The following is a 13,660-nucleotide window of genomic DNA, read 5'->3' as shown; positions in this document are numbered from 1 at the left end:
GCTAGACAATTAATAAACTAGGTCAGCATTTTCTTCATTCTTCTGGCTCATAAACTCTGTAGAAAATGTTAACAGTGCTCAGTAGACAGGTGTAGGGACAGTTCATCTCAATTTTTCTAGGAACAATCCTCAGTAGGTGAGATTTGGCCTTTCTGCAGCAGAAACACGATTGCATATCCCATATTGGATAGTAATTTAATGTTTTAGGTCTAGATGACAAGCACCCTGTTCATCTAAGATTTCCTGACAGAAATGTGGACCATACCAAAAGACTTAACTTTCTCTCTCACAAACTTACCCTTGTGAGTCACTGAATACATTTTACTGAACCCAGAAATAGTTAACAGGTTTGTGTGGAAGAGCAGCTGAACTGAAGTACACAGCAAAGTTTTATCTGAAGACCATCTATTTTAGCCATGTATTTTTAAGCCTCTGTGCTATTTATTCCTGAACAACACAGAGTCAGGAAATATTTTAGTTAGTTTTACCTAAGAACTCTGTTAAGTAAGAATTGCATGGCAGCATGGAGATTTTCTCACTGATACCTACATGTGTTGAAGACACCAGCAAAGACCCAGCACTGGCCGTATCGCACAGGTTGCTTAGAACTGTAATACTCCAAGAGAATGTCCACACTTCCTGTCCAGGCTGAAGGTGCAACACCATAATCATATGAATTGTTCCAGGATCCAGCAATCACACCATTATCGTCCCTGGAGTTGATCTAAAGTCAAAGAAAACGAGCGTTAGGGATGTCAGAGACTGAATAATAAAAAGCTCCTTAACTCAGCAGACAGATACGATAGGAGAGACTGAACATAGCCAGTTTATGCTAGAAGTAAGATAAAAATATTTCATTATGAAGGTAGGGGATAAAGAATCTTGCTAAGGACCTTGGATTCTCCATCACTGAACAATTTTGAATGAAGGTCAGACACTTAAAAATAATGCTGAAATTAAATCACCACACTGAGTATTCATGTTGCCTGTTTAGTAAGTTTTATTTACATTAAATGTGCTTACTGATATGTATTTTAAATAAACACAATCAGTTATACACTGATAAGCTGTATTCTTTCCTAACATCATTTGGTTTTCTTTCCATATCAGTCCATATTTTAATAAAATCACTCCTGATTTGCAGCAGACTGAGAGGAAAACCAGTTCACTGTTATTTTTAGAGTAGAAACTAACTCTTTTGGTCCAGCACACATGAAAACAGGAAGGAATTTGCTGTGTAAGTTTTCCTCTGGTAAGATTATACAAAGCAGAGAGTTTTGCTGACTAATGGCTATACTGATAGGCATTAACGAGCAATACATCTCCTAGCTGCAATTTGAACCAAACCAGTTGAGGCTGTGCAAAAAGCTCATTCGCTCTGTACCTTTTAATTATGCAAATGCGGAACAGCTACACACCAGCCAAATAAATCACAATTCTCATTTGAAAGCTTTTGGCTGCATTAACTACTGTTTTATAATTAGAAAATCGACTTCCTGTGAACTCTGGGACTGAAAAAAGATAAGTATTCAGAGTCATAACCAAAGGATTAAGAGGTTGTGCCCATCTCACTGGTGTGGGAAACATGCCAAGAAAAGAAATCTTGAAGGACAGGGCAACATGTTGATCTTCTGGCTCTCCCATGGCTGTAAAGGATGGAAGAAGATAAGGACTCTACCTGCTTTGCAACACAAGGAAGCCTCAGAAGGAATCCAGCATGGGAGAATGTCCTCAGACTAGCTCAGCTCTACCACATTTCAACTTGAGCAAGAGTGAGGGTAGGGAACACAGGCTGAACTTTAGCACCTCCTGACCACTTCTTACTCAGGTCCAGATTTCAGATGACCACACCCCCAACCCAGCTATGGCCTAATTCTGCAGTATAGACCTAAAGTACATAGGCTCCTGGATTTCCAATGGTGAGCTTCTCTACCTCTCTAAAATGATTCAGTGGCTCAAAACTTAACTAATATCCAAGCCCTCTTTGGGTTCTTAAACTTCATGCTATTCTGTCTTGAGGGCCTCCATGGTCCCTACATGAGGGACCTTTTATATCTTCTAGCCCAGAGATGAAGGAACCACATTCAATTCTTACCTCTATCTGGAGGTCTGAAACCATATTTCTAGTGTCTGGAGTGAAATAACTAAAATGTTAAAAGAGAAAGAGAAGTGGAGGTGTTCTCAATACTTCTTGCTGAAGCTATTGTATGTAACGTGATGCTATGCAAGATTGAGAGGCTGGAGATCCCCCTTCAATGTCATCTAAGACAAAGAGCTCATTTTCTTAAAGCCTGGGCAAATGCTATAACAAATGGGTTAAAGGATCATCCATCTCCAGCAGCCACGTTTTGTGGACAGTCTATTTTAGTAGCTGGCTTGAGAGAACATCTAATTAACTAGCTCAATGACTAGAGTATTATTCTGGGAAGCAGAAAGCATCAGTTCAGACCTCGAATAAGACAAAGGAGAGGACTCAGCCTTTGTCTTCCACATTCTGGATGAGCCTAGCATATTGAATATTAGGGATGGGACTGCTCTTGCACCCACAGCGTGATTTCTGATGCCTAGCAACTGGAAAGAAAGGAGGTCTGGAAAGTCTTCTGTCTTCTCCTTGATTATTTTAGGTACTTTTGTTCTGAATGTGGCATGTTTTATGGACCCCATGTTTAAGAGGACAGTTCTCACAGTGTTTTCTTCTGGGGCCAAAGTAGCACACATATATGTTTGTTCTCAGCCTAATTAGGTCATTTGGGGCTTAAATCAGACACCCACCATTGCAGACCCCACTGAGGTTAGCACTGGAGTCCACATAAAGTCTCTCAGTTCCCCGGCCAAAATTCCACCCATCAGGCCACCTTATTGTCCATAGCAGAAATAGCTTTCTCAATTATATCAGCTACTGGAAAATGAGCATAGTGTCACAAGAAATACTTATGTCTGGAGTGCAAGGTCTAAAAGTGCCTTTCCCACACTGAGGCACCATTCTCAGGAAAAGGTCATGAGCCAACATAAATTGCTTCAGCTTTAGTGGAGCAAAATAAGATGCCAGACTCCAGAATGGACAATTGATTTGTTGTATGTTGGAGTGAGCACATCAGGGCATGAGGGCCAGTTAAATCGACCTGGCCTCACTTCTGACACATATTATGCATCCATTACATACCACTGCGGAGGCAACACGACAGATTTTGATTGGGTTTCCACGCCCAGAGAGCTCCAGTTCTGCCTTATCCATCAGGAACAGGCAAGCATCCAGAATGTTTTCTTCAAACTAGATAAAAGAAAATAAAATGGGAAACAGAGGTAAAATTCTGGGAGGCACAGGCAAGGTTATTTTCTCCTGTCGTTGTAATAGGTAATCAGCTTCAAAATTAGCTGGTCAAGTCAAATTTCTACGTTTCACAATACAAGTTTTCTTCTAGAATAATCACCCATGTGTGGAAAAAAAAAATGTGAGAGGCTGTAAGGGAAGAGAGTGTAATTTTCAATTCAACCTCAGTCCAGTTTCCAGAAGGTTGAAATGACAACACAGCCTTTCTGACAGGGCATAAAATTTTAAGTGCTAACAAGTATATAATAGGAGGATATTGTAATAATAACTACAAGAAGCTGGTCTACTTGGGAAGGACTTCATGTCCTTCACAGATTTGAAACCTGTTAATTTCAGGACTTCTCTGACACAGCCAGTGCATTGCTGAGAAGTTGAACAATAAGTGGTTTGCCAGTGTTAGTTTGAAGACACTTACCTTTTAAAGTTATTTTTTAAGTCTGTTTAAAACTGACAAGATAAAAGCTGATTATATAGATTAATCCTGATCTACAAAACTTAGACGTCAAAAACACCAAGTGACCTAAAGCAGTCTTCTTCAAAAATAGAATGAAAAGGTACGGGTTTTTTCGATCCAGCATGAACAAGCACAAGAATGAATTGAGGGCAGAGGTGCCTAAATAGACCAGAAACCATTTGTCACAGGACTTGCCCTGCAATGTATTTCATTTTCCTTAGGAGAAACTGCATAGCAAAGGAAAATACCTCTGTCCCCTGGTAAACGGTACGAGGCAGGGAAATGCACATTAATAAAACAACTATCTTCTAGATACACAAACTTATATTAACATTCAAGGCTGTGATAGGAACTCCATGAAGCTTGTCCTCTTGCCATGTTAGATTTTACGTTCTATGCTTGCATCCTGAAAGATATCATTCATACTAATATGATTTTTGCTCTCATGATACTCCTAATGCTGATAGATTTTGTAACTGTCTCCTGCCTGGCTTAGGACTCCTTGGCAGATGAGGCTGACCTGAGTTTTGCATCCTGAAGAAAGCGAGCAAGAGCCCAGACCAAGCTGCTAATTTGGCAACCTGGGGAAAGGCAGAAGAGAATGAAGAGCGAGGTCAGAGAGCTGAAAAGGAAGCTCCAAGGAATAAAGATTCCTGCTGATACTGCAAGGAAGATGGGAGGGATAGTGGTGACATTCCAGACAGCAGCTGAACTCTGGAATAAGCCAAGAAAGAGGAAGCACCATTATGTTCCACCACCTTCAGCCATTTCCTGGCCAAAGGAAGTCCTTTTCTTTGCCTCTGCCTTGAGCCTACATGGGTCTTATTGCTCAAGGTACCACTGCTGTATGGATCATTTTCAGCAAATGTCCCCCAAGGCAGCATATCTCTCTCATCATCACCCACACTAGCACTGAAGCAGGCATTTTTCTCTGAAGCAGGCATTCACTAGTGAGTAATGCCTTATAGTCTAAGCCAAACTGAATTCATGGTGTTTGGGAATAGGGAAAGAGGGATTAGTGTTTCTCAGAGATCTACTTCTAATCATTCCTGGGAAACTTCATAATTGCACAATAGACTTTCCAGTCCACTCCACTGAATGTGATGTAAATAATATTGGTTGAATGACTGTGTTTTGGAGACCCTCCTTCCCAAGGGAAAAACAGATTAGGACCCTCATAACCATTTTTCCTGCTTCAGGCTCACTTTTCTTCAGGTCTGGCCCAATGATTTATCACTTTCGCCAAGATCAAAATCTGCTTTCTGCACTTCAAGTAATCAGACTAGAGTTAAATCAATAAGAAGTTTACCCTGCAAATAAAACCTTTCTCATGTACAGTTTATGAGACACTGTCAATCTTGCCAGCATACACAGAAAGAATAAAGAGGAAATAAATTGCTATCAGGGTTGCTGCCTTCCGCCTTAGCATTTACAAAACAACATGAATACTTGTGAAATAACTGGATGAACAGAAGAAAGAGGACAAGCTGCAAAGTCTAGCTGCCTTACACTGTTGCAGTAGCTTAGGATGCAGAGTAGCCTTAACACTAAAGCCAGTTTTTCCCTTTTTGACTATTCAGGGATTTAAAAACATTAAATCAAACTAAATCAGTTTCCTGCTCTCACTCTTGGCATGAAAGTACTGTCTAGAGGGGAGTGGAATAGAAACATAGCAGTTGTAAGGCTGAACACCTCTGAAATGTCAGAGGAACTAGAGTAGCAGCAGGAAGACAAGACAGGGGAGTGAACCTGGGCCAGGCATGGGCACTACTTGTTCCATACAAAATAAATCAATGTCAAGACCAAAGAACTTTGGCAGAGCCACTTGGGAAAGACTGCAGATGGACAATAAGGCATGAGAAATCACACAAGCAAAGGAGTTCTGTCTTCACACAGAAGTGCCTTGTGTTACAGAGCAATGCACTTAGTCATGCTGGACTCCTTCATGCTAATCTGTTTCTAATAGATGACCTTCCATTTAAATCAAAGTAAGAGGGGCTGTATCACCTTTTGCACTGGCTGAATTAGGGCTGTGTTCTCATAGGCAGTTGCAGGCAGATGTGATCTTGTTGCCCGTGGTCTGACCGGGACAAATGCATGTGCCATAAAATTACATTGGCACAGTGGGTTTCAAAGCTAAAGCAGATCAATGTGTGAACATGAGAGAAGTCACAATGGAAACAGAACTTTGTGCCCACCTGCTTTATGTTATTCTTCTCACAAATAAAAAAATCAACATTAAATGATCAGTATAGCAATCCAACTTCTGAAGTTTTTCAGCTAGAGAATTCCTATGTGTCTAGATTTCTTCCAAAGCCATATTTTCCCTGAATCCTCTGTGGAATTTTCTGAGTGACTGGCTATTTACAGTTTCTTAGAAGGGATCGCAATCATGTTACAAGGAACACCTCCATCTTCATTCATTACAGCCATGTTTCAACTGTTGGGTTGGTTTTTCTTCCTCAGTCCATTTTTCTTGCCTTTCCTCCTTTCATGTTGACACTGCTCATTGCAGAAAGCAGCTGTGAGAATCATCTCCCACTAGTAACCCAGTTTTGAACTGTATGTTCCTTTTTAATTTACAAGTTGAGTTAAAGCTTCCAGCTGTCACTGTTCAAAGCAATTTTTTAGTCTAAGACCATTACCATGCACAAGTCTATCTGTATTTTTATATATGACCATATACTTTTCACCTTAATGTGGCCTTATGCATTTTACTTACATGTAAAGGGCTATATATCACAAATATAAAAAGCATACTTGTATGATATATCCATAATACAGGCCTTGCTGCTAGCACTTTTACTCACTCACAGCAATGCTCTTATTCTTAACATCTAGGATCGCCAAAAATGAGAGAGATACATGTTTTTAATGGTTCAAAATGAGCAGGGTAAGATCGGGACCATCGTGATCTTCATTTCACTGAAAGTAAGGTGACCAGAAGAATATTTCTCAGTTGCTTTGCAGATTGATGTCTATTACACCCATACAAAATGATCTAATTGAAGCTCTTGGCTTGGGCTTGCTGAGATGCATCTGCCACACTCAGCTTTCACAAGGGCAAACAATAGCAAAAGGTGCACCACAGCACACGGTGGAAATCAGGTCCTCTAATTTCAGCCAACACAGGAATGAAAGTACATGGCAAAGGACTATGGAGGAGTCCTAACCTCCCAGAGAAAACTACCTCCTAGCAAAACCAAACAAATAATGCAGTTTCTCAAGATAGGCCACTGTTTGTGTCAGGAAGGTGCCAGATTTGCAGAATATAAGCACTTTGGGCCAAGCCACCATAGGCCATAAATTTAGCATCTTAGGACATAAATCCAGTATGTGGTTTAAGCAGCACTTTCCTCCTCCAGCCACTCATGCCCCTCTCTCCCTCCCCCTTACATCTGTCAAGGAGTGAATCCCAAATCTAGGAACAGAGAGAGCCCAAGAAATAACCCAGGGAAAAAAAAATCAACCAGATGCTTATTCAGCTAGATCAGCTCTCCAGTCTGAGTCACTGCACTGCTGCACAAGTGCTTGCAGGGGGAAGGAAGGGCCAGGAGGGGGCATTTTTGGTCAACTTAAATGCATGCCCAGCTTTGGCCCGAGGATCTGGTTCTATCAGCTTATGGAACTTCTTCCCACTCCTTATTTAAGGGTTGTTTTTATCTCAGTCAGGAAGACAGACTCTGCAAACAACAGCACTGACAAAACTAAAGATTGGTGCAAAGGCAGGAACTCCCTAGGGCTGTGCTGCCGCAGGAAAAAAGATGAAATTGTACCCTTAAATAAGGAAACAAGAGAGATGGAGTTCAAAGAGCTCTCCAGGGCAATCCATTCAGCTCAAGCTTTGAGATTGTATCTAGCTGAGGGAAAGAAAGCAAGGGCTAACACCCCTTGTGTAAGGTTGTGCTAAGGAGGTGCCACAAAAACTCAATGAATCTATCACGACAGTGTTAAGGAATATTAAGGTCAATATTTTCTTAATTATGCCGTTGGGAAAATCCAGGAAGTGAGATGAGCAGAGTTTACCATGTCCAATATCGGTCCACTGGAGCCCCTCTGAGTGACAGTTAGGGTTATCTTTGCTCTCGTTTTGATCCTGCTTGGTAATGCCTTTTTCCCATTCTCACACGAAAACTTAAATCTTTCATCCCATAGGGATTTTCAGGCTGGTTAGTTCTTACAAGAAAGTTGAGGTAAAATAGATAAGTCTGAGACAAGGAGTAGTTGTTTCTGAAGTAAAAGAGGGATGATTTAAATTAGATATAAGGAAACAATTTCTAACAACAAGGGTGGTAAAATGCTGGAACAAGTTGCCCAGAGAAGTTGTGGATGCCACATCCCTGGAAGTGTTCCAGGCCAGGTAGGACAGGACGCTGAGCACCTGATCTACTGGAAGGTGTCCCTGTCTGTGTCAGGATGGTGGAACTAGATGACCTTTAAAATCCCCTCCAACCCAAATTGTTCTACGATTCTATGCTGTTGAAGGCACACCAATACCCCATACCAGCCTAGTAGGGGTTGTTTCCCCCAGACTGCAAGAGGCCATTGCACATTGATGTTGTCCAGTCCAGGCAGCAAAGGGAGAGGTTCCTAGTTTGTCATAGGAATCCTGTAACTAGCTGACCTCCGTGAAGATCAGAATTATTTCCACCAAGCTGCTAAAACTAAAACAAAAAGTCAAAAAGCAATACAACCTATTGTTGAAAAATAAAAAGAAAAACATCAAACCCAAACAACTCTACTTTTCACAAATCTATTTGATCCTGAAGCAGCAATAATGCACCAGCAGAAATACTGCTGTACTGTGGAAACCTCAGCTAATGATTATAACTTTCAACAGGCAGCCTCTTAGTATCTGAAATAGGCCCCTAAAACAAGGTCTTTAAATATCAGCAATAATAACATTGTTTTTCTGGATTAGGAATATACACACTTCATACAATTTTAAAATTATAACCCTTATCTTTCTGAAGCAGAGACCAGTAATGCACTCCAGAGCCCACAGTCTCAACCACTGTCTGGTGTCAATTAAACTCACTTGATATCCTACTGGGAGCAGCCAGAGAAGGTCTAAATAGCTTACCTGACCATAACTCCAGCTTCTTGATTTTACATCTTCAACATTTCCATGGAAAACAATACCAACATCATTCAGGACATATTCTTCCCTTTCTTTCTCATCATCCAGATACACGGCATCCTCTGCATCAGTTTACCAAAAATAAATGTTAGCACAGGTGCTTAATTTTCATATAGGACAGATAAAACATCTTAGCATATCATACAGTCATCTTTGACAAAAAGTACCCCTGTTCCATCAAACAAAGCGTTACTTGCTTCAAGAGAGTACAAGAATAAGGAGATAGTGACCCTAGTTAGGAATATGATACACAACTTAAAAGCGTGCAAGATGGAAAAATGCTGACAACTCCTGCTTGCTTTCTAAGGATCTGTAAAGTATGGTTAAAATGTCACATCTTATCAAGAATGTTATGATTATTGTGTGCAACTAATTTAAGAGCTGGAGCACCTTGACGCAATTCTGCATCTGTACAAACAGATCAAAGAACAATTTCAAACTTATTAATGTTAATGGAAAACCGCTCAAGTCAAGAGTTCTAAAGAAAAATCTGCAGTGCACTAAAAAAAAAAAACAAACCAGAATTAGGTTTCTGTATCATATTAACAGAAGGGTTTGGTTGCTTTTTCCGTACATTAGTTATTGACTGGAGTATCCCTCCCCCACGTAGCTGGACTGACCAGCTAATATGAGGAGAAATTCAAGTGTCCAAATGAAAACTGGAAGTAATTGGAAGAGATCTTTATCAACACGTATACAAAGGGTATATTCTAGATTGGACTTATATCAAAAGTCAAGAGCGTATGCATGGATCTTCAACCTGCAAACATGATTCACATACATAAATGACTCATTATTAACATTCATAATGAACCCTGAATGATGTGAAACTATTCAGACATTCACAGGTAAGTATCACACAGGTCATGATTCTGTGATGCTAGAATACTTGAAGATTTCTTTCCTGTGCCAATGCTTGTATTTTGAGACTGAGATACAGCTTAACATTTAATAGCATGGGAATTAATTAATTTGAGGAAATCAGTAATGTGGTACCAGATAGCAAATTAAAGGGAAGCAATAACTTCTGACAGTTTGATATGAGCAAGTACAAAGCTACCACTCACTACTGCTATAGTAGATTTCTTCAGCATCCCACTACAAATTACTAGAGGATCATTTAACTTTTAAAAGCCTATTGATTTGTTGTATTTTGTTGAAATGCAAATCAGATTTGTACTTCCTTGTAAACGTCATTCCCAAAAGCGTCTTCATTTACCCATAAACCTGCAATTTGGCCGAAAATAAGCTAAAATCTAAGCCTTCCAAAAAAAATTAAAGGCAAAACTCACATAGGCTTGAGCTAGGTGAAGGGCTTTGCCAATCTACACACCTGACCCTGCTGGAAGGGTTTTTTTCTCTGAAGATATATTTATATTTCTATATCTATACATACATAAGGAAGTATGCATAGATGTGTAACATAAAGATCTCTTCACCGATGGGCAAAGAGCGATAGAGAAGCAGGTATTAAATACAAGAAGCCTTTAGTGTGTTTGAGGAGATCACAGCTTTCTTTATGCTTTTGACAGCTGCTGTACAGGCTCTGACTGACTCTGAGCAAGCAGAGGAATAGCAGGTTTTATGGAGCTTTACCTGAGGCAGGCAGGTCTGAGACCCACTCTTATATTTGGCAGGGTGGTGGTATTCACCTGGTTTCTAAAGGCTAGGTCGTTAAGAATTTTCTTTACGGGTTTGTCACTACCCATGACCTAGTCAACCTAGGTGCCCAGTGGATGATCAAGGGTATATTATATTCAGAGTCTATGAGGTGAAAGAGAGTGTTAAAACTTGACAACTGCAGTCATTTATGCAAGTATGGCCTTTTTTCTGGTCCAATAAGTTCTCCATAGGATCCTACTAACAAATATTGCAGATGTTACAGATCATCTAGGTTCTGTTTCATTAGGGTGGATCTGCCTGATTTGTTCACTGAATGATTATTTGCATTCTCTCACTGAGCTTTGGATTTTATTAAAACTTGTCCATACAAATAGCACAGAGAATGCATTTAAAGAACTAGAGCTAACACCTTCTTCTATGCAGTTACACATTCAGTGGAGTGTGTGCATATGCCTTCTTGACAGCTGTTGTTTTCTTTAGGGGATTAAAAATATCAACATTGATCTCGTTGGTATCAATTGAGATGCTTATGTTATTTTGAGACTGCATGATCTTTGCTAAATCAGATGAAAATTGATTAACTTCTCTGTCGATTATTTTAAATATTTGTGTTTTTGATAAGGTAAAAAGGTCTTCTGTGTTTCACAGAGATGCCAGCTGCTTTGATTTTTGACAGCTTTCACTACCCCTGAGACTGTTTAGAAGAAAATATGAGGCATTTGTGACTACTTTGATGCTAAGTATGCTCTACATAGTACAACTCCTAATTATTTTGTGCAAGTGGAGGCTCACATCTGACAAACAGAAGAATTCCATGGAAATGTGCTAGGTTTGTTTGTTGTTCTTTATAAGTTTAAGAGTTTTTTTTACTCACTTCTTTTATCCTGGGAATTTACTAAGACACTAGCAATGCTACAAAGAAGCAAATTAGCTTCTATGCTTCTCTATTTGAACTTGGGTAAGGTGAAAATACACTTCACACGAAGACATCACTGCAGGTGAGGATTCCTACTGAACACTGGCTACTGATATGAGGAATGCAGAGCAATCCTTTCAATTTGGGAAAGTGAATGAACATGAGAGGACTCAACCCAGTATGGTAGGACACCAATCCCAGAACGGCAACCCTCTGGAGTTGGAAAAGCCATTTCTTCATGCAGACAGCGACGGCTGAGCACAGCAGCACCAGCAGATGGGTAGAGGTGAAAGCAGCAGCCTTGCCCTGGGCTCCCAGCCTCCCTTCAACATGCTCCCATAGGAATCCAGGCATGCAAGGCTGGGCCTCAGTGGAAACACAAACCTGCCAGGGATCATGCCGGGAAGAGGACAGTGCTGTGGCAAACCCAGAGCTGCAAGAGCTAAACACAGTTATCTACAAAAAAACACTCTACCCAGGATCAAGATTATTTTGCTGCCTTGGATAGTGCTTGCCTAGGTTAATGTAGCAAAAGGATGAAGCTCTGTGTGAATTTTGCCCACGTGGAATCTATGACACAAGAGATCAAATTTAAGATTTAGCTATAAATGCAAGAAAATATTATTAGGCCAAATTTGGATGACCAGTAACGTGAGAGGAGTCCAAAAGTCAACCACATGTTACTAATCCTTAAACAGTATTAGGACATTTAAGCACAAGAAATGTGCAACTGACTCAATAAAGTTGCAATATATTTAATTGCTTAAATACAATACATTTTGCATGAGACTTGGGTGAGGGACCCACAGAGTCTGCAACTTAGCTACACTATACATCTCCACCTGTGAAAGAGCCCCAGAAGTCAACACAAGGTCTTTTCCTGATAAGCACTAAATGTTCCCCAGCAGAAAGTTGCTGGGACTCAGTATCTCCTTGGAAAGCGCTTGCAGTATCCAGATCAAAGGAGTTCTTCTCTGCTTTCATGTAGTCTGATATTGCCAAGAGTTTAGTTAAACTTGAAGAAGTTATTCTTAACTACTTGCCATTTGTATCTTCTGTTCCTCAACTGAAGAGGGCTCTGCATGCCCAAAAGCACATTTGTTTTATCCAACTATGTCAGTTGGCTGAAGAAAGAATGCTGCCTTTCCTCCCAGACTTTATGTTGCTTATTAAGTAATGAAAATTTCACTGAGGTTTGGGGCCAGTGTATTTAATTTTTCAGGATCAAGCCCTGCATCTTTAAGGTATTCTTGGTGATCAACCTTAAATGTAGCTAAGGGGATTAAAATATAAAAGCATCTGATGGTTTTGGAAGCAAAGTACTCTGTAGCTTGACTTGGTATTCAAACTTATTCTGAAACAGCAGAAAAAACCCCAACATCCCTGTCTGGGAAGATATGTCAAACCTGAACTATAGTGAGAAAAGAAGTAATAAGAAAGGGCACAAATGCTTCTGTCTTAAAGAAAAGCTCATACCGACATATTGATGTTTCTCCAAAATGATGAGTTGGAAAGCTGCACTAGGCAGTTGAGCCTGTACTCTGCTCCCTGCTATAACAATCCCCATTCATTTCTGGCATCAGTCTTCTCTCTTTTTAATGAGGCTTTTCACTCAGACTTTTCTGCTTGGCTATTAACCCAGCAAACTAGTCTAGAAGATTTTCAAACTATTGTTTTCTCTGTGCTTTAACTGCCTGAATTTTTTTACCTTTTTGTCATTACACTGAAAAATCTTTTCCAGCCAGAGGATAAAGCGTGGAGAAACAGTCCTTGATTTTCTAACACAAGGAAAGGGGAAAAAGGCAGATATAGGAGCTAATTAGCCCAAACTACCTAGGAGTAAAAGTAGGAACAAGAAATGAGAATAAATCCAAATCGAAATGAAACATGCGGGAAATAAAAACTACAATAGTCAGCAAGGGATAGCACCTGAAGCCTTTGAGACACACCTTAAAATGTAAGCTGCAGATGAAAATGTGGTCCCTGACTTGCCTCCCCTGGATCTGGGGTCACACAGCAGTCCTTGCTACCGAGAGACTCTGTTTTGCTTTCCTAAAGCAGAGTTTTTCCACTGGCCTTGGCAACGTCTGCCGCTGGAAGCAACTGCTGCACATCTTGCTCCCTTTGGGTTTGCTCCCTTGTTTTAACCTTGCTGGCTTTTGGCCCCATTCAGCTCAGGTGAAGGAGGGAGGGCAT

The 13,660-nt window shown here is 40.3% G+C and overlaps 1 protein-coding gene across 1 annotated transcript in view; it reads right to left on the bottom strand.

The window, feature by feature from the left end:
• Positions 1–13,660, bottom strand: part of F13A1 (coagulation factor XIII A chain) — a 61,092-nt gene that overhangs the window by 27,053 nt on the left and 20,379 nt on the right. The window contains exons 5-7 of the mRNA XM_051799067.1: positions 8,869–8,987; positions 3,164–3,271; positions 550–724 (exon numbers count right to left, since the gene is read on the bottom strand). Coding sequence (XP_051655027.1) covers positions 550–724; positions 3,164–3,271; positions 8,869–8,987 — 402 coding nt within the window. The remainder of the gene's footprint in view (positions 1–549; positions 725–3,163; positions 3,272–8,868; positions 8,988–13,660) is intronic.

Source organism: Manacus candei, unplaced genomic scaffold (genome assembly GCF_025592945.1).
Source record: "Manacus candei isolate 608988 ecotype Guabito, Panama unplaced genomic scaffold, ASM2559294v1 h1tg000049l, whole genome shotgun sequence".
Taxonomy (NCBI): Eukaryota; Metazoa; Chordata; class Aves; order Passeriformes; family Pipridae; genus Manacus; species Manacus candei.
This window is presented reverse-complemented; position numbering and strand designations above follow the sequence as displayed.